General features: G+C 45.9%; 1 protein-coding gene across 1 annotated transcript; it reads left to right on the top strand.

The window, feature by feature from the left end:
* Window positions 1–6,397: 6,397 nt before the first annotated feature.
* LOC132782103 (GRB2-related adapter protein) lies at window positions 6,398–23,493 on the top strand. Its single transcript, XM_060786781.2, has 5 exons — window positions 6,398–6,626; window positions 8,667–8,764; window positions 9,878–10,000; window positions 21,020–21,188; window positions 23,270–23,493. The coding sequence occupies exons 1-5, from the start codon at window positions 6,549–6,551 to the stop codon at window positions 23,453–23,455; spliced, it is 654 nt and encodes a 217-aa protein (XP_060642764.2). The 5' UTR covers window positions 6,398–6,548; the 3' UTR covers window positions 23,456–23,493.
* Window positions 23,494–24,053: the final 560 nt, after the last annotated feature.

The raw sequence follows: 24,053 nt of genomic DNA, 5'->3' as shown, positions 1-24,053 counted from the left end.
GCTGAACAGACTCTGCTCTGGCACCATGAGATGCAGAGCCAACCTTAAGAAATGGGGCCACAAAGTGGCATCCACAACATGCGAGTGTGGAGAAGAGCAAACCACTGACCACCTACTACAATGCAACCTGAGCCCTGCTACATGCACAATGGAGGACCTTCTTATAGCAACACCAGAGATACTCCAAGTGGCCAGCTACTAGTCAAAGGACATTTAATCGAATACCAAGTTTGTAAACTTTGCGTTTTGTTTGTTTTGAATGCAATACAACTGTTTGGTTCACTCCTGACACGATAAATAAACAAACAGAGGGATCTAATTCGGTCCTTGAACTCAGGCCAAGAATCAAAGATTATCGCTCCCTGGCACATCTGTCAACACCAAATGCAATGTCGGGACTAATTTGAAATGTCTACATCCTTCAAACTGGAGATGAGAAAAGACCTGGAGGGAAACGCACTCCTCGATCTCTCCAATTTGGACCCCCAAGGCTTCCACAAATGGTCACACAAACCCACACCTTCAAAGTAGTTTGAGCCTTGAGACTTGGGTTCGAATCCTCACTCAGCCAAACTGTCTTAATCATACCTTCCCATCCAGGTGTGGCGTCTCCTGTTTCACACTCCGCCCGGATGTTGTTGAAACCAGGATTAATTTCATGTCTCACCGGGGCGTTTGCCGCCCGATCCTTGTTCTGCCAGCTTAGCTTATGACGGCTCTTATCATGTGTGCCATCCATTCCTTCGCAGTGGAATTCTTGGCTTTGGTCCTTCTTGAAAACTGCTCACAACAACCTTTTGAGGCAGGCTAGATTCACACTTGCATCTCGACTGTAATTCAGCGGGATTGTGTTCATTGCCATGGCTTGATGCCATTAGGATCATGGGATCTGCAGTTTCTCAAGGTCTCGGAGCTTCTCTGCAAAAGAGTGCTGGTGCCTCACCAAACTGCAAATCTCAGGATAAATTCTACACTGCATTATATATAGAATCATAGAATCAAAGAGTTGGAAGAGACCTCGTGGGCCATCCAGTCCAACCCCCTGCCAAGAGCAGGAATATTGCATTCAAATCACCCCTGACAGATGGCCATCCAGCCTCTGTTTAAAAGCTTCCAAAGAAGGAGCCTCCAACACACTCCGGGGCAGAGAGTTCCACTGCTGAACAGCTCTCACAGTCAGGAAATTCTTCCTCATGTTCAGATGGAATCTCCTCTCTTGTAGTTTGAAGCCATTGTTCCGCGTCCTAGTCTCCAGGGAAGCAGAAAACAAGCTTGCTCCCTCCTCCCTGTGGCTTCCTCTCACATATTTATACATGGCTATCATATCTCCTCTCAGCCTTCTCTTCTTCAGGCTAAACATGCCCAGCTCCTTAAGCCGCTCCTCATAGGGCTTGTTCTCCAGACCCTTGATCATTTGAGTCGCCCTCCTCTGGACACATTCCAGCTTGTCAATATCTCTCTTGAATTGTGGTGCCCAGAATTGGACACAATATTCCAGGTGTGGTCTAACCAGAGCAGAATAGAGGGGTAGCATTACTTCCCTGGATCTAGACACTAGGCTCCTATTGATGCAGGCCAAAATCCCATTGGCTTTTTTTGCTGCCACATCACATTGTTGGCTCATGTTTAACTTGTTGTCCACAAGGACTCCAAGATCTTTTTCACACGTACTGCTCTCGAGCCAGGCGTCCCCCATTTAGTATCTTTGCATTTCGTTTTTCCTGCCAAAGTGGAGTATCTTGCATTTGTCACTGTTGAACTTCATTTTGTTAGTTTTGGCCCATCTCTCTAATCTGTCAAGATCGTTTTGAATCCTGCTCCTGTCCTCTGGAGTATTGGCTATCCCTCCCAATTTGATGTCGTTTGCAAACTTGCCTAGCCCACATTGGACTAGTTTGTTTGCCAGAAGGTCATATATATATATATATATATATAGAGAGAGAGAGAGAGAGAGAGAGCACTGTATTTAATTTATTGTTGCTTGTCGTTGTGTTGTAAACCGCGTTGAGTCGCCAATTTAGGCTGAGAAACGGTGGTATATAAGCACAGTAATATATATATGTGTGTGTGTGTGTGTGTGTGTGTGTAATGTTCGTTTGTGGGATTAACAGAACTCAAAAACTACTGGACGAATTGACACCAAATTTGAACACAAGACATCTAACAAGCCAATGTATGTCCTTCACTCAAAAAATTGATTTTGTAATTTGGAAGTTATAGTTGCTGGGATTTATAGTTCACCTACAATCAAAGAGTATTCTGAACCCCACCAACAATGGAATTGAACCAAACTTAGCACACCATTCTCCCCTGACCAACAGAAAATACTGGAAGAGTTTGGTGGGCAGTGTCCTTTGGTTTTGGAGTTGTAATTCACCTACGTCCAGAGATCACTGTGGACTCAAACAATGATGGATCTGGACCAATCTCTACATGAATACTCAATATGGCCAAATGTGAACACTGGTGGAGTTTGGGGAAAATAGAATCTTGATATTTGGGAGTTATAGTTGCTGGGATTTATAGTTCACCTATGATCACAGCGCATTCTGAACCCCATCAACAATAGAATTGGGCCAAACCTCCCACACAGAACCCCCATGTGGGTCACAGCAAAATCACTGGACGAATTGACACCAAATTTGGACACAATACATCTATCAGGCAAACAAGTGACCATCACTCACAAACACACTGAAAAACACAGCAGAAGAGACTTACAAAGCCAAAAAACAAAAATTACATTACAACGTATGCGCAAAACTACATATATATATATATGCAAACACACATATACACAAATATATACACACAAAAAACAGATATACAAAGACTGGGCCACAGCAACGCGTGGCAGGGGACGGCTAGTATTATATATATATACATATATATATATATATATATATATATATATATATATAAAAACATATTATATATATAATAACATATTATTATATATAATACAAGAGGGCAGATGCCTCCCATCAGACCAAACTGCATGGAGAATATCTTCACTGTAGAATAATTATATATATATATATATATATATATATATATATATATTGATTCTATATTGAAAATATTCTCCATGCAGTTTGATCCAATGGGAGGTACCTGCCCTCTTGTGCCCAAAGCAATGCTTGCAGCTGCTGAAATGTGCAATTATTATTTATTGTTGAAGGCAATCACTGGGTTGTTATGTGTTTTTAGGGCTGTATGGCCATGATCCAGAAGCATTCTCTCCTGAAGTTTCACCCACATCTGTGGCATGCATCTTCAGAGGTTGAGGGGTCTTTTGGAAACTAGGCAAGTGAGGTTTGTATATCTGTGGAATGTCCAGGGTGGGAGAAAGAACTCCTGTCTGTTGGCAGTCAGTGTGAATGTTTCCATTGGCCATCTTGATTAGCATTTAATGGCCTAGCAGTTTTCAAGGTCTGGCTTCTTACTGCCCCGGGGGAGATCCTTTGTTGGAAGGTGATTGGCTGAACCTGATTGCTGGGAGGTGATCGGCTGGCCCTTGTCTTGAATTCCCCTGTTTTTGAATGTTCTTCCTTATTTACTGTTATGTGGACAATTTCAACAGAAAGGAGAAAACCATGAAAATGAACATAAGCTGGCTACCAGTATTAAAAAAACCCTCTAAAATCATAATAGTAAATAAATAGCAACACTAAAAAAAAGGGGAATTCCAGACAAGAAACAATCAGGGCCAGCTAATCACCTCCCAACAAAGGATTCTGTAGCATTGAGCCCTAGCAGTGACTGTTTCCGACTTTCCTCCCCTTTTCCCTGGATGATGGGGAAAAGAGTGGCAGGGCAACACTAATTGCCAATGAGCGCCCGAGTCTCTCCAGACTCTATCTCCGTAGTGTGCCAAAGTGCTCCAATTCCATAGTGTAGATGCACCCTTAGAAGTTCCAGGAGTTGTAATTTCACAAGGTCTGACACCTTCTCACCAAACCACGAATCCCAGGATTCCATAATATTCAGCAGAGGCAGTTCAAGTGGGGTCAAACTGAATTAATTCTACAGTTCAGATCAGTGGATCCCTACCTGTGGTCTGTAGACCATCAGTGGTCTGCAAGAACTACAATATGGTCTGCAGCCTCACTGTTACTACCACGGATAATAACACAGCCCTGGTGTCTTGTTTTTAGGCCTGTTCCTGGGGTTATTTTGGGTGCTGGTTTAGAAAATTGCATTGGATAGACCATATCAGCTCTAGATGATTAAATATGGTTTTCTGTGGGCCAGCAGATGGCGACAACTGGATGGCCTATGTTCTGTATCAGAAACTAGAGCTGATGTGGTCTATCCAATACAGTTTTCTGAATCAGCACCCCAAATAACCAAACTGAATCTAACAAAAAACCAATTCGTAACCATTTTGGTACTAATGTTGGAGAGTGGTCCCTGCTCAAAGTGGTCCCTGGTTGAGTGGTCCCTGGTCAAGTGATTCCAGGTTGAGTGGTCCCTGCTCAAAGTGGTCCCTGGTCGAGTGGTCCCTAGTTGAGTGGTCCCTGGTCAAGTGATTCCAGGTCAAGTGGCCCCTGGTCAAGTAGTCCCTGCTCAAAGTGGTCCCTGGTCAAATGGTCCCTGGTCGAATGATTCCAGGTCAAGTGGTCCCTGGTCGAGTGGTCCCTGCTCAAAGTGGTCCCTGCTCAAAGTGGTCCCTGGTTGAGTGATTCCAGGTCAAGTGTTCCCTGGTTGAGTGGTCCCTGCTCAAAGTGGTCCCTGGTTGAGTGGTCCCTGGTCAAGTGATTCCAGGTCAAGTGGTCCCTGGTCAAGTGGTCCCTGCTCAAAGTGGTCCCTGGTTGAGTGGTCCCTGGTTGAGTGGTCCCCGGTCAAGTGATTCCAGGTCAAGTGGTCCCTGGTTGAGTGGTCCCTGGTTGAGTGGTCCCTGCTAAAAGTGGTCCCTCGTTGAGTGGTCCCTGGTCGAATGGTCCCTGGTTGAGTGGTCCCTGGTCAAGTGATTCCAGGTCAAATGGTCCCTGGTCGAGTGGTCCCTGCTCAAAGTGGTCCATGGTCAAGTGGTCCCTGGTTGAGTGGTCCCTGGTCGAATGGTCCCTGGTCAAGTGATTCCAGGTCAAGTGATCCCTGGTCGAGTGGTCCCTGGTTGAGTGGTCTCTGGTCAAGTGATTCCAGGTCAAGTGGTCCCTGGTTGAGTGGTCCCTGGTTGAGTGGTCCCTGCTAAAAGTGGTCCCTCATCGAGTGGTCCCTGGTCGAATGGTCCCTGGTTGAGTGGTCCCTGGTCAAGTGATTCCAGGTCAAATGGTCCCTGGTTGAGTGGTCCCTGCTCAAAGTGGTCCATGGTCAAGTGGTCCCTGGTTGAGTGGTCCCTGGTCGAATGGTCCCTGGTGGAATGGTCCCTGATCAAATGGTCCCTGCTCAAAGTGGCCCCTGGTCAAATAGTCCCTGCTCAAAGTGGTCCCTGGTCGAGTGGTCCCTGCTCAAAGTGGTCCCTGGTCGAGTAGTCCCTGCTCAAAGTTGTCCCTGGATGAAAGGTCCCTGGTTGAGTGGGCCCTGCTCAAAGTGGTCCCTGGTCGAGTGGTCCCTGGTCAATGGTCCCTGGTCGAGTGGTCCCTGGTCAAATGGTCCCTGGTTGAGTGGTCTGTGGTTGAGTGGTCACTGGTCGAGTGGTCCCTGGTCGAATGGTCCCTGTTCGAATGGTCCCTGATCAAATGGTCCCTGCTCAAAATGGCCCCTGGTCAAGTGGTCCCTGGTCAAATAGTCCCTGCTCAAAGTGGTCCCTGGTCAAATGGTCCCTGGTCGAGTGATCCCTGCTCAAAGTGGTCCCTGGTCGAGAGGTCCCTGGTCGAGTAGTCCCTGCTCAAAGTGGTCCTTGGTCGAAAGGTCCCTGGTTGAGTGGTCCCTGGTCAAGTGATCCCAGGTCAAGTGGTCCCTGGTTGAGTGGTCCCTGCTCAAAGTGGTCCCTGGTCAAGTCATCCCTGGTCAAGTGGTCCCTGCTCAAAGTGGTCCCTGATCCAGTGGTCCCTGGTTTAAAAAAAAGCACTGGTTTAGATACACCCTAAGTCCAAACTTTAATGAAGCTATTCAAGACACCGGACTTAATTTAAAGATTGGGCAGAGTTTCTCCAGTCATGCACTTTGGTGCTACGTCTCACACTCTCCCCCATACCAGATATAGGTGTTAAAACAGAAGTTGTTCCGGGCAGAAAACTGCAAGGAGTCCTTTCTTTCTGCACCAAGTGACCGAGGTCCATCTACGCAGATGACATTTCCCTTTTTCTGTCTTTCACACCTTCCTTTCCCCCACAAAGATGTTTCCTGCCTCATCTTCACACTTGGGTTATTTCCCCCGTGTGCTTCTTCTTTTCTGAGTTCCTGCAAACGAGGCAGCCAGAAAACAAAACCTTGTTGCCTTCAGGAAGCCGGGCGCATTGCTTTGTGGAAGGAAGGCTTCGAGCAGGTCTTCCCCAAAAGTCCAGCTTTGAAAAAGGGGTCCGTCTGCAAAAAAAGGCCAGCGAGGCTCAACAACGACGTAGAGGAAAGCTGCATGTCTTTCCAGGTCTCAGTTGGACCTTAGGATGGAAGCCATTGCGCTCTACAACTTCCAGGCAGAAGAGAAGGATGAACTGGCCTTCAAGAAAGGAGACACGCTCAAGGTAAACGAGGAAGATGTGTGCCCATTATATGGCTCAGGCAAATAAGGCGTTGGGAGGAACACGTGGCATATTTTTGAATGGCTTTCTAGGTGAACCCATTTGTTTACGCAGTTGAATTGATGCAGTTTGGCACCACTCCAACCACCATGACTCAATGCTATGAAATTGTAGGATGTGCAGTTTGGGGAGGCTCCATAATTCTTTAGCAGTGCATGCTCAAGTCCTTCCATAGGAGTTGCAGTGTGACAAAACATGGGGACCCTATGAATGCAAGTCTCCTTTCGCTCCTATGAGACTTGCATGAGATTAGGCTAGCTAATCGGTGCAATTTTTTTGGGAAGACATCAGACCCATTGAGCAGGAGAGAAGTCTGCAGGGCAAGTAGGGGCAAACTCAGGCCCAGAAGCTGGATGCGGCCCCTTGGGGCTCTTTTCTCAGGCCCCCCTCTCTCTCACCATCCTATCCTTCCTAGTCTCTTTCCTTCCCTCCTTCTTTCTCCTTCCCTTCTGCCCTTTTGTCCTTCCTTTCTTCCTCTTTCCTTCCCTCGCTCCCTTCCTTCCTTGCCTCCTTCTTTCTCACTCCCTCCCTCCCCCCTTCCTTTCCTCTCTCTCCTTCCTTCCTTCCTTCCTTCCTTCCTTCCTTCCTTCCTTCCTTCCCGTTTGTCTTTCCTCCCTCCATTCCTTTCCACCCTTTCATCCTTCCTTCTCTCTTCCCTTCCTCCTTTCCATCCTTCCTTGCCTTTTTCCTCCCTCTTTCTCCTTCCTTCCTTCCCTTTTGTCTTTCCTTATTTCCTTCCTTCCTTCCTTTCTTTCTTTTTCCTTCCATCCATCCATCCATCCTTCTCTTATTCCCTTTTGTCCTTCCTTCTTTTTCCTTCCTTCTTCCCTTCCTTCCTTACTTCCATCCTTCCTTCTCTTTTTCCTTCCTTCTTCCCTTCCCGTCCTTCCCTTCCCTTCCACTCTTTCATCCTTCCTTCTCTTTTGTCTTTCCTGCCTTCCCTCTTTCCTCCCTCTTTCCCTCCCTCCCGCTTTCACCTTCCATCCTTTCCTTCCTTGCTTGCTTCTTTCCATCCATCCATCCATCCATCCTTCTCTTAATCCCTTCCTTCCTTCTCTTTTTCCTTTCTCCTTCCCTTGCCCTATTTCATCCTTACTCCCCTTTTGTCTTTCCTTCCTTCCCTCTTTCCTTCCCCCTTCCCTCACTCCCGCTTTCTCCCTTTCATCCTTCCTTCCCTCTTTCCTTCCTCCTTCCTTTTTATTTCTTCCTTCCTTCCATCCATCGATCCTTCTCTTCATCCCTTCCTTCCTTCCTCCTTCCCTCCCTTCCTCCCTCCCTTCCTTCCTTCCTTCCTTCCTTCCTTCTCTTTTGTCTTTCTTTCCCCTTTTCCTTCCTCCTTTCTTCACTCCTGCTTCCGCCTTCCATCCTTCCCTTTCTCCCTTTCGTCCTTCCTTCTCTTTCCTTCCTTCCTCCTTCCATCCTTCCATCACAGGGCAGCCAGTCCTCCTAGAAGGGAGTGCAAGCATCCGAGCCCCAAGTTAAAATTTGCTTATGTCTGCTGTAGGGACAAAGGGACCAGCTGATAGGAATTGTGGAAGTCCAAAACACCTGGAAGGCCAAAGTTTGCCCATGCCTTGTGTAGATGCACCCCTCAATGGATGAGAAGCAAAACTTGCTTCTTATCTATCTATTAAAGGCACAGGAGCCCTATGCAAGTTTAAAGTTGGCAACTCTCATTCTGATACTTTTCTCTCCCTTTTTTGCATCTGGTTACTTTTACTCCCTGCTGCCACCCACTTACACCTGTGAGTTGTTTGGTTCCATCAAGTCCCGAGAGACATAGCTCAGATCCTCTTTTTGTTTCACAACCCAAAGTGCAGTTTCTCACGCTGAGTGGGGAAAGATTAGAAGTGAAAACCTGCCTGATGGAAAATACCGGCCATTCTCACATTGTGGTTTTGCTCTCACTAAAGAACTGCACCCCTATAAGGCCCTTAATGCACTTCTTTTTTTTTCTTTTTTGTGGGGTGGCCCTCCCAACAGATCCTGAACATGGAAGATGACCTCAACTGGTACAAAGCTGAGCTCTTTGGCGTCGAAGGATTCGTCCCCAAAAATTACATCAAAATGCGGCCTCATCCGTGAGTAGTAGAGTGTATTGCCACTGATGCCCCTAAAGCAGCATTTCTCAACCAAGGGGTTGGGACCCATCTGGGGGGTTGCGGGGGGGGGGGTCAGAGGGGTCACCAAAGACCATCATTAAGCACAGTATTTTCTGTTGGTCACAACGGTTCTGTGTCGGAAGTTTGGTGGGGTTCAGAATGCTCTTTGATTGTTGGTGAACTATAAATCCCAGCAACTACAACTCCCAAATGTCAAGGTCTATTTTTCCCAAACTCCACCAGTGTTCACATTTGGGCATATTGGGTATCTGTGCCAAGTTTGGTCCAGATCTATCATTGTTTGAGTCCACAGTGATCTCTGGATGTAGGTGAACTACAACTCCAAAACTCAAGGTCAATACCTTCCAAACCCTTCCAGTATTTTCTGTTGGTCATGAGAGTTCTGTGTGTCACGTTTTGTTCAATTCCATCATTGGTAGAGTTCAGAATACTATTTGACTGTAGGTGAACTACAAATCCCAGCAACAACTCCCAAATGTCAAGGTCTATTTTACCCAAACTCTCCCAGTGTTCACATTTGGGCACATTATTTGTTCCATTTTTGCTCCAGATCCATCATTGTTTGGGTCCACGGAGCTCTCTGGATGTAGGTGAACTACAACTCCAAAACGCAAGGTCAATACCTTCCAAACCCTTCCAGTATTTTCTGTTGGTCATAGGAGTTCTGTGTGCCAAGTTTTGTTCAATTCCATCATTGGTGGAGTTCAGAATGCTCTTTGACTGCAGGTATAAATCCCAGCAACTACAACTCCCAAATGACAAAATCAATCCCCAGCACAACCCTACCAGTATTCAAATGTGGGTGTATCGGGTATTTGTGCCAAATTTGGTCCAGTGAATCTTGCATATCAGATATTTATATTATGATTCATAACAGTAGCTAAATTACAGTTGTGAAGTAGCAACAAAAATAATGTAATTTTGGGGGGTCATCACAACATGAGAAACTGTATTAAGGGGTTGCGACATTAGAAAGGTTGAAAATCACTGCCCAAAAGGTTGGCAACTTTGTCATCCCTTTGGCATTGCTATGGAATTATTGATATCACTTTATGGCTTTCTCTCACGCAGGTGGTACTCCGGCAAGATTTCGCGGCAAGGGGCCGAAAAAGCGCTCCTCAAACGCCAGTTTCGGGGAGCCTTTCTCATTCGAGAGAGTGAGAGCAGCCCCGGAGACTTCTCCATCAGCGTAAAGTAAGTCCGGTTTGTCGTAGGTTTCACCGAATAGGAGAAAGTAAGTTGTTTACGGTCAGAAGGGATAGGCAGTGTGAAACTACAAGTCTTGAGAGTTGTAGTTTGACAAGACCTTCTGCCTTCTCTGTCAAAGAGTGCAAGGATCCCATAAGCCTTGAGCCACAGCTGTGAAAGTGGGTCAAACTACATTAAATGTTTTGGATTTTGGGATAGCTGTATTTCCATCTATGAGATATGGAGCTGCCAGTGATGCAGTGGGTTAAACCCTTGTGCCGGCAGAACTGAAGACCAACAGGTTGGAGGTTAGAATCAGGGAAGAGCGTGGATGAGCTCCTTCTGTCAGCACCAGCTCCCCATGCGGGGACATAAGAGAAGCCTCCCACAAGGATGGTAAAATATCAAAACATCTGGGCGTCCTCTGGGCAACATATTTGCAGATGGCCAATTCTCTCACACCAGAAGCGACTTGCAGTTTCTCAAGTCATTCCTGACACAAAAGAAATCTATAAGATACCATTTCCCCGAAAATAAGACAGTGTCTTATATTAATTTTTGATCCCAAAGATGCACTAGGTCTTACTTTCAGGGTATGTCTTATTTTTCCACAAAGAATTTTCATTTATTGTTGAACAAAAAAATGAACATTTATTATATACCGTACAGTAGTTGTCATCACAATCCAGGGAAGGATGGAAGGAAGGAAGGGAAGGAAAGAGGGAAGGAAGGACAAACTTTGAATCCTATCAAGTATTTCTTGTTACTACCATTATTTCCATGTACAACACACTGTCTGGAGACCGTAACCATCTCCCACAGCAGTTCCAGGACCACATGTACAGCAGGGATGGTACTGCAGCTTCCAGTCACCAGGAAGAGCTAGGTCTTACTTTTGGGAGAGGCCTTATATTTAGTAATTCAGCAAAACCTCTGTGTTTTACAGAGTCTCTCAACCTGGGGGTCAGGACCCCTGAGGGGGTCGCGGAGGAGTGTCAGAGGGGTCGCCAAAGACCATCAGAAAACACAGTATTTTTTGTTGGTCTTGGGGGTTCTGTGTGGGAAGTTTGGCCCAATTCTATCATTGATGGGGTTCAGAATGCTCTTTGATTGTAGGTGAACTGTAAATCCCAGCAACCACAACTTCCAAATGTCAAGTCTATTTCCCACAAACCCCACCAGTGTTCATGTCGACATACTGAGTATCCATGTCCAAGTTTCGTCCAGATCTATCATTGTTTGGGTGCACAGTGCTCTCTGAATATAGGTGAACTACAGCTCCAAAACTCAAGGTCAATGTCCATCAAACTGTTCCAGTATTTTCCATTGGTCATGGCAGTTCTGTGTGCCAAGTTTGGTTCAGTTCCATCGTTGGTGGAGTTCAGAATGCTCTTTGATTGCAGGTGAACTGTAAATCCCAGCAACTACAACTCCCAAATGTCAAGGTCTATTTCCCTCCAAACTCCACCAGTGGGAATATTGAGTATCCATGTCCAAGTTTGGTCGAGATCTATCATTGTTTGAGTCCACAGTGCTCTCTGGATGTAGGTGAACTATCACTCCAAAACTCAAGGTCAATGCCTACCAAACCCTTCCAGTACTTTCTGTTGGTCATGGCAGTTCTGTGTGCCAAGTTTGGTTCAGTTCCATTGTTGGTGGAGTTCAGAATGCTCTTTGATTGTAGGTTAACTGTAAATCCCAGAAACTACAACTCCCAAATGACAAAATCACACCCCTCCCCCACATTCCCACAACACCAGTATTAAAATATGGGCATATCAGGTATTTGTGCCAAATTTGGTCCAGTGAATGAAAATACATCCTGCATATCAGATATTTACATTATGATTCATAACAGTAGCAAAATTACAGTTATGAAGTAGCAACCAATATTGTTTTATGGTTGGGAGTCACCACAACATGAGAAACTGTATTTTAAGGGGATGCGGCATTAGGAAGGTTGAGAAACACTGCTCTATCGGGTCTTATTTTCAGGGGATGTCTTATTTTCGGGGAAACAGGGTATCTTGGAAGTGGGGCCCAAGTCTTAATGCGAAATTAGCCTGAACGTAATTTCCAACCATTTGTTCGTAACGATTTTGTGCAATGTCCGAGTACGTCGAAAAGCAAAGGCATCACTGTCTCACCCAGCCAAGTGGACGATTGAAAATTTTGCAATTCCAGGTAAGGGATGTTCAGCTTGTCCTATTAGCTGTAGGTGTTCTTATGGACACAAGAGGGCAGGTGCCTCCCATTTGACAAAGTGAATGGAAAATGACCTCACCTCTGAGGATGCTTGCCATAGATGCAGGCGAAACGTCAGGAGAAATGCCTCTAGAACATGGCCATATAGCCCGAAAAAACACACAAGAACTGAGAAAATGATATAGTTAGAATATTTGCAGTAACTATGCCATTAGGGTGCATCTGCACTGTTGAATTAATGCAGCTTGACGTCACTTTCATGGCCACAGCTCAATGCTATGCAAACTTGGGAATTGTAGTTTTGGTGAGGCACAGCAGTTTTGGCAGAGAAGGCCCAAGATGTTGTATGTACAATTAAAACTCCGGGTTTCCATAGCACTGAGCCATTGGTATTAAACTGCATTACTTTGACAATGTAGATCAGGCATGGGCAAACTTTCTAATTTGGGGGCCGTATGCTAGTACTCTCTGCTAGGAGGACTGGCTGCCCAGTGAAAGGAGGAAGGAAAGAAAGAAGGAAGGACGAAGGGGAGGGAGGAAGGAAGGACAAAATAAATAAATAAATAAATAAGGACAAAGACAGAGGGAAGGGAGGGAAGGAGGAAGAAAAGAGAGAAGGAAAGAAAAAAAAGGTAAGAGAAGATGAAAGGGTTGAAGGGAAGGATGGAAGGAAAGGAAGCATAAAGGAAAGAGGGAAGGAAGGAAAGACAAAAGGGAAGAAAGGAAGGAGAAAGAGGGAGAGAGGGAAGGAAGAGGGAAGGAAGGACGAAAGGGTGAAAGGGAAGGATGGAGGGAGAAAGAGGGAGGGAATGAGGAAGGAAAGGGAGAAGGAGGCAAAGACAAAAAGGAGAGAGGAAGGGAAGGCCAAAAGGGTGGAAGGGAAGGATGGTTGGTTGGATGGACGGATGGTTGGATGGATGAAAGAAAGAGAGGGAGGGAAGGAAGGAGAGAAAAAAGAGAAAGAAGTAACAACTAAAAGGAGGAAGGGAAGGATGGAAGGAGAAAGAAGTAGGGAAGGAGGAAGAAAAGAGAGAAGGAAAGACAAAAGGGAAGGAAGGAAAGATGAAAGGGTGGATGAGAAGGAAGGAAGGAAGGAAGGAAGGAAGGAAGGAAGGAAGGAAGGAAGGAAGGGGAAGATAAAGGAAAAAGAGAAGGAAGGAAAGACAAAAGGGGAGGAAGGAAAGATGAAAGGGTGGGTGAGAAGGAAGGAAGGAAGGAAGGAAGGAAGGAAGGAAGGAAGGAAGGACAAAAGTGAAGGAAGGAAAGATGAAAGGGTGGATGAGAAGGAAGGAAGGAAGGAAGGAAGGAAGGAAGGAAGGAAGGAAGGAAGGAAGGAAGGGGAGGATAAAGGAAAAAGGGAAGGAATGAAAGACAAAAGGGAAGGAAGGAGAAAGAGGGAGAAAGGGAGGGAAGAGGGAAGGAAGGACGAAAGGGTGAAAGAGAAGAATGGAAGGTGAAAGAGGGAGGGAAGGAGGAAGGAAAGAGAGAACGAAGGATGAAAGGGTGGAAGAGAATGGAGGCGGGGAGAAAAAGGGAGGTAAGGAAAAAAGAAGGGAGGAAGGGAGGGAAGGAAGGAAGGAAGGAAGGAAGGAGGAAGGGAAGGAGAAAGAGGGAGGGAAGGAGAATGAAGGAGAGAAGGAAGGAAGGGTAAGATGGTGAAAGAAAGGAGAGCCTGAAAAAAGAGCCTAAGGGGCCACATCTAGCCCCCGGGCCGGGGTTTGCCCATACCTGGTGTAGATGCACCTCAAGTCACACCCTGAGGCTCATCCAACATCCAACTTTAATAGCATCTCCACAGCCCTGGCATTGACGAATACCCCTTTCACGTGCTCCCCAAAATGGCACTCATTTGCCAAAAATGATGCCCCAGAGGAAGGGAGGGATGGGCCAAATCCAGATTCAAGTTGGAACCCATCTCCCCAAAGAAGGTGGCAACACCCATGCCAACTGCCTGGCACGCTACACCTCCCAAGGACAACCAATTTCAAAGGGCAGACCCCAAGCTGCGAGGCTGTGTGCTCATCCCGATTCCGTGCCAAGCCCTGAAAATGCAAACTCTCAAAATAGTTTCAGAGCTGAAAAAGAGCGCCAGCCATTTGCTTCTCTCCCATTCGGTTAGGCAAAAGGACAATCCTGCTTCTTGACAAGGGGTTGGACTGGATGGCTCATGAGGTCTCTTCCAACTCTATGATTTTATGATTCTATGAATCCATAGATATATAAACCTCACTTGCTTAGTTTCCAACAGACCTCCCTGAGGATGCCTGCCAGAGATGTGGGTGAAACGTCAGGAGGGAATGCTTCTGGAACATGGCCACACACCCAAGTAAACTCACAATACTACCCAGGGGAATTCCAGACAGGAAATAGTCAGGGCCAGCTAACACGTCCCAACAAAGAATTCCCCCAAGCAGGAAGCAGCCAGGCTTTGAGCTGCAAGGCCATTCAATGCTAATCAAGGTGGCCAATTGCAAAATTTATTGCCTCAAACAGACAAGAGTTCTTTCTTCCACCCTGGACATCCCACAGATATATAAACCCCACCTCCCTAGTTTCCAACAGACCTCACGACCTCTGAGGATGCCTGCCATAGATGTGGGTGAAACGTCAGGAGAAAATGCTTCTGGAAAATGGCCATACAGCCTGGAAAATTCACAGCAACCCAGTGATTCCATCCAGGAAAGCCTTCAACAACATGTCAGGCATGGGCAAACTTCAGACCTTCAGGTGATTTGGACTTCAACTCCCACAATTCCTAACAGCCTCAGGCTCCTTCCTTTTCCCCACTCAGCCGCTTAAGCAGAAAAGGAAAGGGAAAAGGAAAGGGCCTAATTGTGGGAGTTGGAGTCCAAAACACCCACAGGGCTGAGGTTTGCCATGCCTGCTATAGACTCTGTAAAAGGTTCACATCCAAGGACTCCATAGCGTTGAGCCATTATCCCCTATGAGACCTCCATGAAACTAAGCAGGCTCATTGGTGCAATTTCTTTGGGAAGATATCAGGCTTGTGGAACAGGAGAGCAGTTCATGGGTGCATCAACACCAGGCATGGGCAAACTTTGGCCCTCCAGGTGTTTTGGACTTCAACTCCCACAATTCCTATCAGCCTCAGCCCCTTTCCTTTTCCCGCTTTTCCAAAAAGTGAGGTTTTCTTTAGGAATTTTGCAAAATGTGGGATTTTGTTTTGGAATTTTTCCAAAAAGTGGGGTTTTATTTTGGAATGTTTGCAAAATGTGGGGTTTAGTTTTCAATTTTTTGCAAATCCAAGGTTTTCTTTTGGAATTTTGTAAAAAGTGAGGGTTTCTTTTGGAATTTTTCCAAAACGTGGGGTTTTATTTTGGAATGTTTGCAAAACGTGGGGTTTAGTTTTGGAATTTTTGCAAATGTGGGCTTTTTTTTGAATTTTGTAAAAAGTGAGGATTTCTTTTGGACATTTTGCCAAACGTGGGGTTTAGTTTTGGAATTTTTGCAAAATGTCGGGATTAATTTTGAAATTTTTGCAAATGCAGGTTGTTCTTTTGGAATTTTGTAAAAAGTGAGAGTTTCTTTTGAAATTTTTGCAAAACATGGGGTTTTGTTTTGGAATTTTTGCAAAATGTGGGGTTTAGTTTTCAAATTTTTGCAAATGCAAGGTTTTCTTTTGGAATTTTGTAAAAAGCGAGGGATTCTTTTTGGAATTTCTGCAAAACGTGGGGTTTTGTTTTGGATTTTTTGAAAATGCAGGGTTTTGTTTTGGACTTTTTGGGTTAGGGTTAGACTGAGGGGGAAAAGGAAGAGGTCTGAGGCTGTTAGGAATTGTGGGAGTTGAAGTCCAAAACACCTGGATGGCCAAAATTTGCTCGTGCCTGGTCCATAGCATTCTGTGCCCAAAAGTGCAAACTATGACTCCTAGCTTTGAGCAATTAAAGTAGTAATAAACTGTATTAATTCAACAGTGTCGTGGCATGGCTCAATGCTATGGGATCCTGGGATTTATAGTTTGGTGAGCCACCAGATCTCCCTGATATAAGTGGGTTTCAGCAGGCAATAAAAGTAATCAGATGCAAAAGAGTTAAGGTTGCCAAATTTAAACCTGGGTAGGGCTCCTATGCCTTTAATGGTTGTATACAAAAGGGAATTTCTGCAAGTGTTATTGGCCAAGCAACCATGGGTGCATCTACATTTGGAAACTACAATTATCCTGATTCTGTAGCATTGCGTTGTGGCAGTTCGAGTAGTGTTGATCTGTGTTCATTCTGCAGTGCGGACGCAACCCTGGCTTTCTTGAAACATGGGTACAATTTATGCCACAAGTCATCGGCATACATTTTGGCCGGATACTTTCCTTTACCTCATTGCCGTTCTCCTCCCATCCGGCTCCAAACTCCAAGTGGGAAAGGGGTATTTAAAAAACCAGGCGTCATTCATCTTGTAAACAAGGCAGTTCATAAATCTGTTACATTGGGACATATATATTTTTTTACAAGCTACAGATCATAGGACGTCATTTTTTGCCCCGGGGCAGAAAGCTGAGAGCATCCATGGGATCTGCCTGCACCAGCAAATATTTTATTTCCTTGGAGCATGCATCTACACTGTAGAGTTAATGCAGTTTGACCCCACTTGAACTGCCGAAGCTCAATGCTATGGAGTCTTAGGTGTTGTTATTTGGTGAGGTATCAGCCCTCTTTGGCAGAAAAGGGTAAAAACCATGTAGAACTCCCATTGCATGGAGTCAGGCAACTAAAGTGATATCAAACCATATTACTTGTATAGTGCAGATCAAGGATGGGCATGGTAGCACTCCCTGCTAGGAGGAGTAGCTGCCCGATGATGGAAGGAACAAAGGAGGAAGGAAGGGAGGGAGGAAGGAATGATGAAAGGGAGGAAAGGAAGGATGGAAGGAGAAAGAGGGAGAGAAGGAAGGAAGGAAGGAAGGATGGGTGGAAGGGAGGGATGGATTGAAGGAAGGAAGTGAAAGAGGAAGGAAAAAGCGAAGGAAGAAAAGAGGAAGGGAGGAAGGGAAGGATGGAAGGGGAAAGAGGGAGAGAGGGAAGGAGGGAGGAAAGAGGGAAGGAAAGACAAAAAGGAAGAAAAGGAAGGAAGGAAGGAAGGGAGAAAGAAGGATGGAAGAAGAAAGAGGGAGAGACAAAAGGAGGGAGGAAAGAGGGAAGGAAGGAAAGACAAAAGGGAGGGAAGGAAGGGAAAAAGAGGGAGAGAGGGAAGAAGGAAGGAAAGACAAAAGGAAAGGGAGGAAGAAAAGGAAAGAAAGGATAAAGGAAACAAAGAAGGAAGGAAGAAGAAAGAGGGAGAGAGGGAAGAAACGAAGGATGAAAGGTGGAAGTGAAAGATGGAAGGAAAAAGAGGGAGAGAGAGAAGAAGGAAAGAGGGAGGGAAAGACAAAAGGGAAGGAATGAGGGAGGAAAGGAAGGAAGGAAGGAAGGAAGGAAGGAAAAAAGAGGGAGAGCAGGAAGAAGGAAAGAAGGAAGGAAAGACAAAAGGAAAGGAAGGAGAGAAGGAAGGAAGGAAGGAAGGAAGGAAGGAAGGAAGGGTGGAAGGGTGGAAGGGAGGGATGGATTGAAGGAAGGAAGTGAAAGAGGAAGGAAAAAGCGAAGGAAGAAAAGAGGAAGGGAGGAAGGGAAGGATGGAAGGGGAAAGAGGGAGGGAAGGAGGGAGGGAGGAAAGAGGGAAGGAAGGAAAGACAAAAAGGAAGAAAAGGAAGGAAGGAAGGGAGAAAGAGAAGGATGGAAGAAGAAAGAGGGAGAGACAGAAGGAGGGAGGAAAGAGGGAAGGAAGGAAAGACAAAAGGGAGGGAAGGAAGGGAAAAAGAGGGAGAGAGGGAAGAAGAGAAGAAGGAAGGAAAGACAAAAGGAAAGGGAGGGAGGAAGAAAAGGAAAGAAAGGAAGGATAAAGGAAACAAAGAAGGAAGGAAGGAGAAAGAGGGAGAGAGGGAAGAAACGAAGGACGAAAGGGTGGAAGTGAAAGAGAAAGGGGGGGAGGAAGGAAAGAGAGAAGGATGGAAGGATAAAAGGATGGAAGGGAAAGATGGAAGGAAAAAGAGGGAGAGAGAGAAGAAGGAAAGAGGGAGGGAAAGACAAAAGGGATGAGGGAGGGAGGGAGAGAGGGAGGGGAGGGAGGGAGGGAGGGAGGGAGGAAGGGAGGAAGGAAGGAAGGAAGGAAGGAAGGAAGGAAAAAAGAGGGAGAACAGGAAGAAGGAAAGAAGGAAGGAAAGACAAAAGGAAGGAAGGAAGGAAGGAAGGAAGGAAGGAAGGAAGGGAAGGATAAAAGAAAGAGAGAGAGAGGGAAGAAGTGAAGGACGAAAGAGTAGAAGTGAAAGAGAAAAAGGGAGGGAAGAAGGAAGGAAAGAGAGAAGGATGGAAAGATGAAAGGGTGGAAGGGAAAGATGGAAGGAAAAAGAGCGAAAGACAAGAGGGAAGGAATGAGGGAAGGATAGAGGGAGGGAAGGAAGGAACGAAGGAAAAAAGAGGGAGAGCAGGAAGAAGGAAAAAGGGAAGGATGGAAGGATGAAAGGGTGGAAGGGAAGATGGAAGGGAAAAGAGGGAGAGAGGGAAGAAAGAAAGAGGGAGGAAAAGACAAAGGGGAAGTAAGGAAGGTGTGAGGGAAGGAGGGAGGGACGAAAGAAAGGAAGGAAGGGGGAAAGACAGGGGAGAAGAAGGAAAGAGGAAAGGAAAGACAAAAAGGAAGGAAGGATAAAGGAAACAAAGAAGGAAGGAAGGAGAAAGAGGGAGAGGGGGAATAAAGGAAGGATGGAAGGGTGGAAGGAAAAGAGAAAGAGGGAGGGAAGGAGGAAGGAATGAGAGAAGGAAGGAAGTATAGGATGGTGAGAGAGGAGAGCCTGAGAAAAGAGCCGAAGCGGTCACATCCAGCCACCTGGCCTGTGTTTACTTATACCTGAAGTAGATGCAGCGCTAGAGAACTCAATTCTGATGATTTCCTAAAGAAACTTCAAAGATTAGCCTGCTTAATTTTATGTATGCCCTATATATCTGCATTCATAGGATCATTCTAAGCTGAAGATAACTGACTTACAGTCGCCCTAGGGCTGAGAACGGCGGTCAACAAATGCAGCAGCAAATTAAAATAACAGATGTGATTGAAAGTTCCCTATTTAACTTTTCTGGACATTCCCTGGCTGCCTTCCCACTGTTTTCTCTGCTGCTGTTCAGATATATTTCTTGGTAAATACTGGATGTGTATTCTGGCTCTTGAACCATACTGGGATCATTAAGAAAATGTTCCTTGCGTCATCTGACCTGTTTTCAAGTCACCGCTTGAAGCCGAGAAGTCAATCTCCATTTCAAAAAGTACCATTTTCCTGCCAGCCTTGTAAACGACCTGCTTCAGCTGACATCTGATGGCAAACGAGGGCAAAGGAGGCAAATTACATTTTAATGTGAACATTACGGTCATATTTGGCTGGCCACCAAACACCATCCCATGCCTCCGGGATGGGACAGGCAAGACTGCTACGTCTGCAATTATTTTTTAAGAGTTTATCTTAAATTTGGGTGTGGAAGAGAATGGCTTCCACATCAGCAGGGCAACTGATCCGCTCCGGGTTTTAGTACGAACTTTAAAGGATGTTTCCAAACATCTCTTTTCGAAACCTTGGCAGATGTTATTCTTGGCTACACTAAGGGAAATATCATGGCTCCATGTTATGGAATCCTGGGAGTTGTAGTTTGGCAAGGCACTGGAGAAGGCTGAAGACCTTGGAAAACTACAACTTCCAGGATTCCGTATCCTGGGAATCTTGGGTGTTGTTGCTTGGTAAGGCACCAGAGAAGGCTCAAGACCTTGCGAAACTACAACTTGCAGGATTCCATATCCTGGAGATCCTGGGAGTTGTAGTTTCGCAAGACACCAGAGAAGGCTCAAGTATTAGGAAAACTGCAACTTCCAGGATTCCATATCTTGGGGATACTGGGAATTGCATTTTGGCAAGGCACCAGAGAAGGCTCAAGATCGTGGAAAACTAGGAAGTTGTATCCTGGGAATCCTGGAAGTTGTAGTTTGGCAAGATACCACAGAAGCCTCAAGACTTTGAAAAACTACAACTTGCAGGATTCCATATCCTGGGGATACTGGGAATTGCATTTTGGCAAGGCACCAGAGAAGGCTTAAGATCGTGGAAAACTACAACTTCCAAGATTCAATATCCTGGAAATCCTGGAAGTTGTAGTTTGGTAAGGCACCACAGAACCCTCAAGACCTTGTAAAACTACAACTTCCAGGATTTCATATCTGTGGTGTCAAGCTGCATTCCTTTGAAAGTGTAGAGGTTCGATCTTTGAGGTTCACCCCACTTTAACCACCATGGCCCAATGCAATAGAATCCTGGGATTTGTAGTTTGGCGAGGCATCAGCATTCTTTTGGTAGAGGAGTCTCAAGACCTTGCAAAATTGCCGTGATTCCATAGCACTGAAGCATGGCAGCTCAAGAAATACCAAATGGCACTCATTCAGTAGTGTAAATCAGGCATGGGCAAACTTGGGCCCTCCAGGTGTTTTGGACTCCAACTCCCACAATTCCTAACAGTAGGCTGTTAGGAATTGTGGGAGTTGGAGTCCAAAACACCTGGAGGGCCCAAGTTTGCCCATGCCTGGTGTAAATGCACCTACTGACTGCTCTCCTGCTCCAAGTCTGATGCCTTTCCAAAGAAAGCACACAGATTAGCCTGCCTAATATCACAGAGGTCTCAAACTACAACTCCCATAGCAGTTCAACTCATGACCAATTGCATCCATTTGACAGTGTGGATGCACCTTTGGAGAGCAACAATGACTTTTCCAACTTTGCTCCGCTTCCTTTCCTTCCAGCTGCAGCGATGAAGTCCTCCACTTCAAGGTCCTCCGGGAGAAGAGAGGGAAGTACCACCTCTGGGACGAGAAGTTCAACTCCATCAATGAACTGGTGGATTTCTACCGGAGCCACAGTATCGGCAAGAAGCGAGAGGTCTTCCTCCGAGACCACGGTGAAATGCAAGAGGTCAGGTGCCCCTCTCCATTGCAGACGCCTGGCTCGAGAGCAGTATGAATGAAAAAGATCTTGGAGTCCTCATGGACAACAAGTTAAACATGAGCCAACAATGTGATGCAGCAGCAAAAAAAGCCAATGGGATTTTGGCCTCCATCAATAGGAGCTTAGTGTCTAAATCTAGGGAAGTCATGCTCCCCATGCTCTATTCTGCCTTGGTTAGACCACACCTGGAATATTGTGTCCAATTCTGGGCACCACAATTGAAGAGAGATATTGAGAAATTGGAATGTGTCCAGAGGAGGGCAACTAAATCAAAAGTCTGGAGAACAAGTCCTATGAGGAGCGGCTTAAAGAGCTGGACATGTTTAGCCTGAAGAAGAGAAGGCTAAGAGTGCTCGAATGAAACCAAAACCCAGTTTGGGGTGGGGGTGGGATGGAACAAAGACAAAAAGCAATCCTATTCTCAAAGGGTCCATTTCTTCTGGGCACCACAATTGAAGGGAGATGTTGACAAGCTGTAATGTGTCCCGAGGAGGGCGACTCAAATGATCAAAGGTCTGGAAAACAAGCCCTATGAGGAGCAGCTTAAAGATCTGGGCATGTTTAGCCTGAAGAACAGAAGGCTGAGAGGAGACATGATAGCCATGTATATTGTATAAATATGTGAGAGGAAGTCACAGGGAGGAGGGAGCAAGCTTGTTTTCTGCTTCCCTGGAGACTAGGACGCGAAACAATGACTTCAAACTACAAGAGAGGGGATTCCACCTGGACATCAGGAAGAACTTCCTGATTGTGAGAGCTGTTCAGCAGTGGAACTCTCTGCCCCAGAGTGTGGTAGAGGCTCCTTCTTTGGAGGCTTTTAAACAGAGGCTGGATGGCCATCTGTCGGCGGTGCTTTGAATGTGATTTTCCTGCTTCTTGGCAGGGGGTTCGACAGGATAGCCCATGTGGTCTCTTCCAGCTTTATGATTCTGTAATTCTGGGCACCACAATTGAAGGGAGATGTTGACAAGCTGGAATGTATCCAGAGGAGAACGACTAAAATGATCAAGAATCTGGAGAACAAGCCCTATGAGGAGCAGCTTAACTAGCTGGGCATGTTTAGCCTGCAGAAGAGAAGACTGAGTGAAGACTGTCAGAGCTGTTCAGCAGTGGAACTCTCTGCCCCGGAGTGAGGTGGAGGCTGCTTCTTTGGAGGCTTTAAAACAGAGACTAAGACACGGAACAATGGCTTCAAACTACAAGAAAAGAGATTCCATCTGAACATCAGGAAGAACTTCCTGACTGTGAGAGCTGTTCAACAATGGAACTCTCTGCCCCATAGTGTGGTGGAAACTCCTTTTTTGGAGGTTTTTAAACAAGGACGAATGGCCATCTGTTGGGGGTGCTTTGAATGAAAATTTCTTGCTTCTTGGCGGGGTATTGGACTTGATGGCCCATGAGGTCTCTTAGAATCATAGAATCATAAAGTTGAAAGAGACCTCATGGGCCATCCAGTCCAACCCCCTACCAAGAAGCAGGAATATTGCATTCAAATCACCCCTGACAGATGGCCATCCAGCCTCTGTTTAAAAGCTTCCAACTATATGATTCTATGATTCTATGGCATGATAGCCATGTATAAATATGTGAGAAGAAGTCATAGGGAGGAGGGAGCGAACCTGTTTTCTGCTTCCTTGGAAACTAGGACGCGGAGCAATGGCTTCAAACTACAAGAAAGGAGATTCCACATGAACATTAGGAAGAACTTTCTGACTGTGAGAGCTGTTCAGCAGTGGAACTCTCTGCCCTGTAGTGTGGTGGAGGTTCCTTCTATGGCCATCTGTTGGGAATGCTTTGAACACAATTGTTCTGCTTCTTGGCAGAATGGGGTTGGACTGGATGGCCCACGAGGTCTCTTCCACCTCTATGATTCTAGTTTGGCACTACGTGAACGGCCATGGCCCAGTGCTATTGAATCCAAACTACAACTCCCAGGAGTCTATAGAACTGAGCCATGGCAGGGAAAGTAAGATACTCTCTAATATTGATTCTGAGTTGAACTACATTTCCTCTTACTCAGTGTCTCTCTTCTCTTCTTCCTTCCGCAGCCCAAGAAGGCAAAGTTCGTCCAAGCCCAGTTCAATTTCTTGGCCGAAAACCCTTCCCAGCTGAGTTTCCGCAGAGGAGACGTTCTTGAGATCCTGGATGCTTCTGACCCCAATTGGTGGAAAGGGAAGATCGGGGTCAAAACAGGCCTCTTGCCCCGGAACTATGTCTTCCCCTTGCGCCTGTGATCTACTTTTGACCAAAAACCAATTGGGAGGCTGGTTTGTTCAGCTGTCCGAAACATCTCCAGAACTTCTTTGGTCGACCTCAATGGCTCTCCTTCTTGGATCTCCTTCCAGAAAAAGATGGACATCCGTGGGAAAATGTTTTTCATACCAAACTTTGGTTTTCAAGCTCTTTGGACTCATGACCGCAAGATGCAAAACTATGAGTGCTTCTAAATCAATCATTTCCAACCCTTGGCTAGAGAGCATCTACACTGTCAAATGAATAGGAGTTGTAGTTCTGCAATGTCTTGACCCTTCCCTGCCAAAGATTGTCCAGACTTTAGTTGAACTGGCATGGCTCAATGCCATGCATTCCTGGGAATAGTCATTTGGCAAGGTCTTGAGCGTTCTCTGCCATGGCTTAATGTGATGGAATCTTGGGAGTTGTAGTTTTGCAAGATCTTGAGCCTTCTTTGCCATGGCTCAGAGCCATGAAATCCTGGGAGTAGTAGTTTTACAAGATATTGAACTTCTTTTGCCATGTCTGAATGCCATACAATCCTGGTAGTTGTAGTTTTGCAAGGTCTTGAGCCTTCTCTGCCATGGCTCAATCCTGGGA

The sequence above is a fragment of the Anolis sagrei genome, chromosome X, assembly GCF_037176765.1.
Source record: "Anolis sagrei isolate rAnoSag1 chromosome X, rAnoSag1.mat, whole genome shotgun sequence".
Taxonomy (NCBI): domain Eukaryota; kingdom Metazoa; phylum Chordata; class Lepidosauria; order Squamata; family Dactyloidae; genus Anolis; species Anolis sagrei.
This window is presented reverse-complemented; position numbering and strand designations above follow the sequence as displayed.

Excerpts from the sequence above, each read along its gene's own strand:
- LOC132782103 (XM_060786781.2), top strand. The coding sequence starts at position 6,549 with ATGGAAGCCATTGCGCTCTACAACTTCCAGGCAGAAGAGAAGGATGAA. Across the intron at positions 10,001-21,019 it reads GACTTCTCCATCAGCGTAAA|CTGCAGCGATGAAGTCCTCC; the intron begins GTAAGTCCGGTT and ends CTTTCCTTCCAG. Across the intron at positions 21,189-23,269 it reads ACCACGGTGAAATGCAAGAG|CCCAAGAAGGCAAAGTTCGT; the intron begins GTCAGGTGCCCC and ends TTCCTTCCGCAG.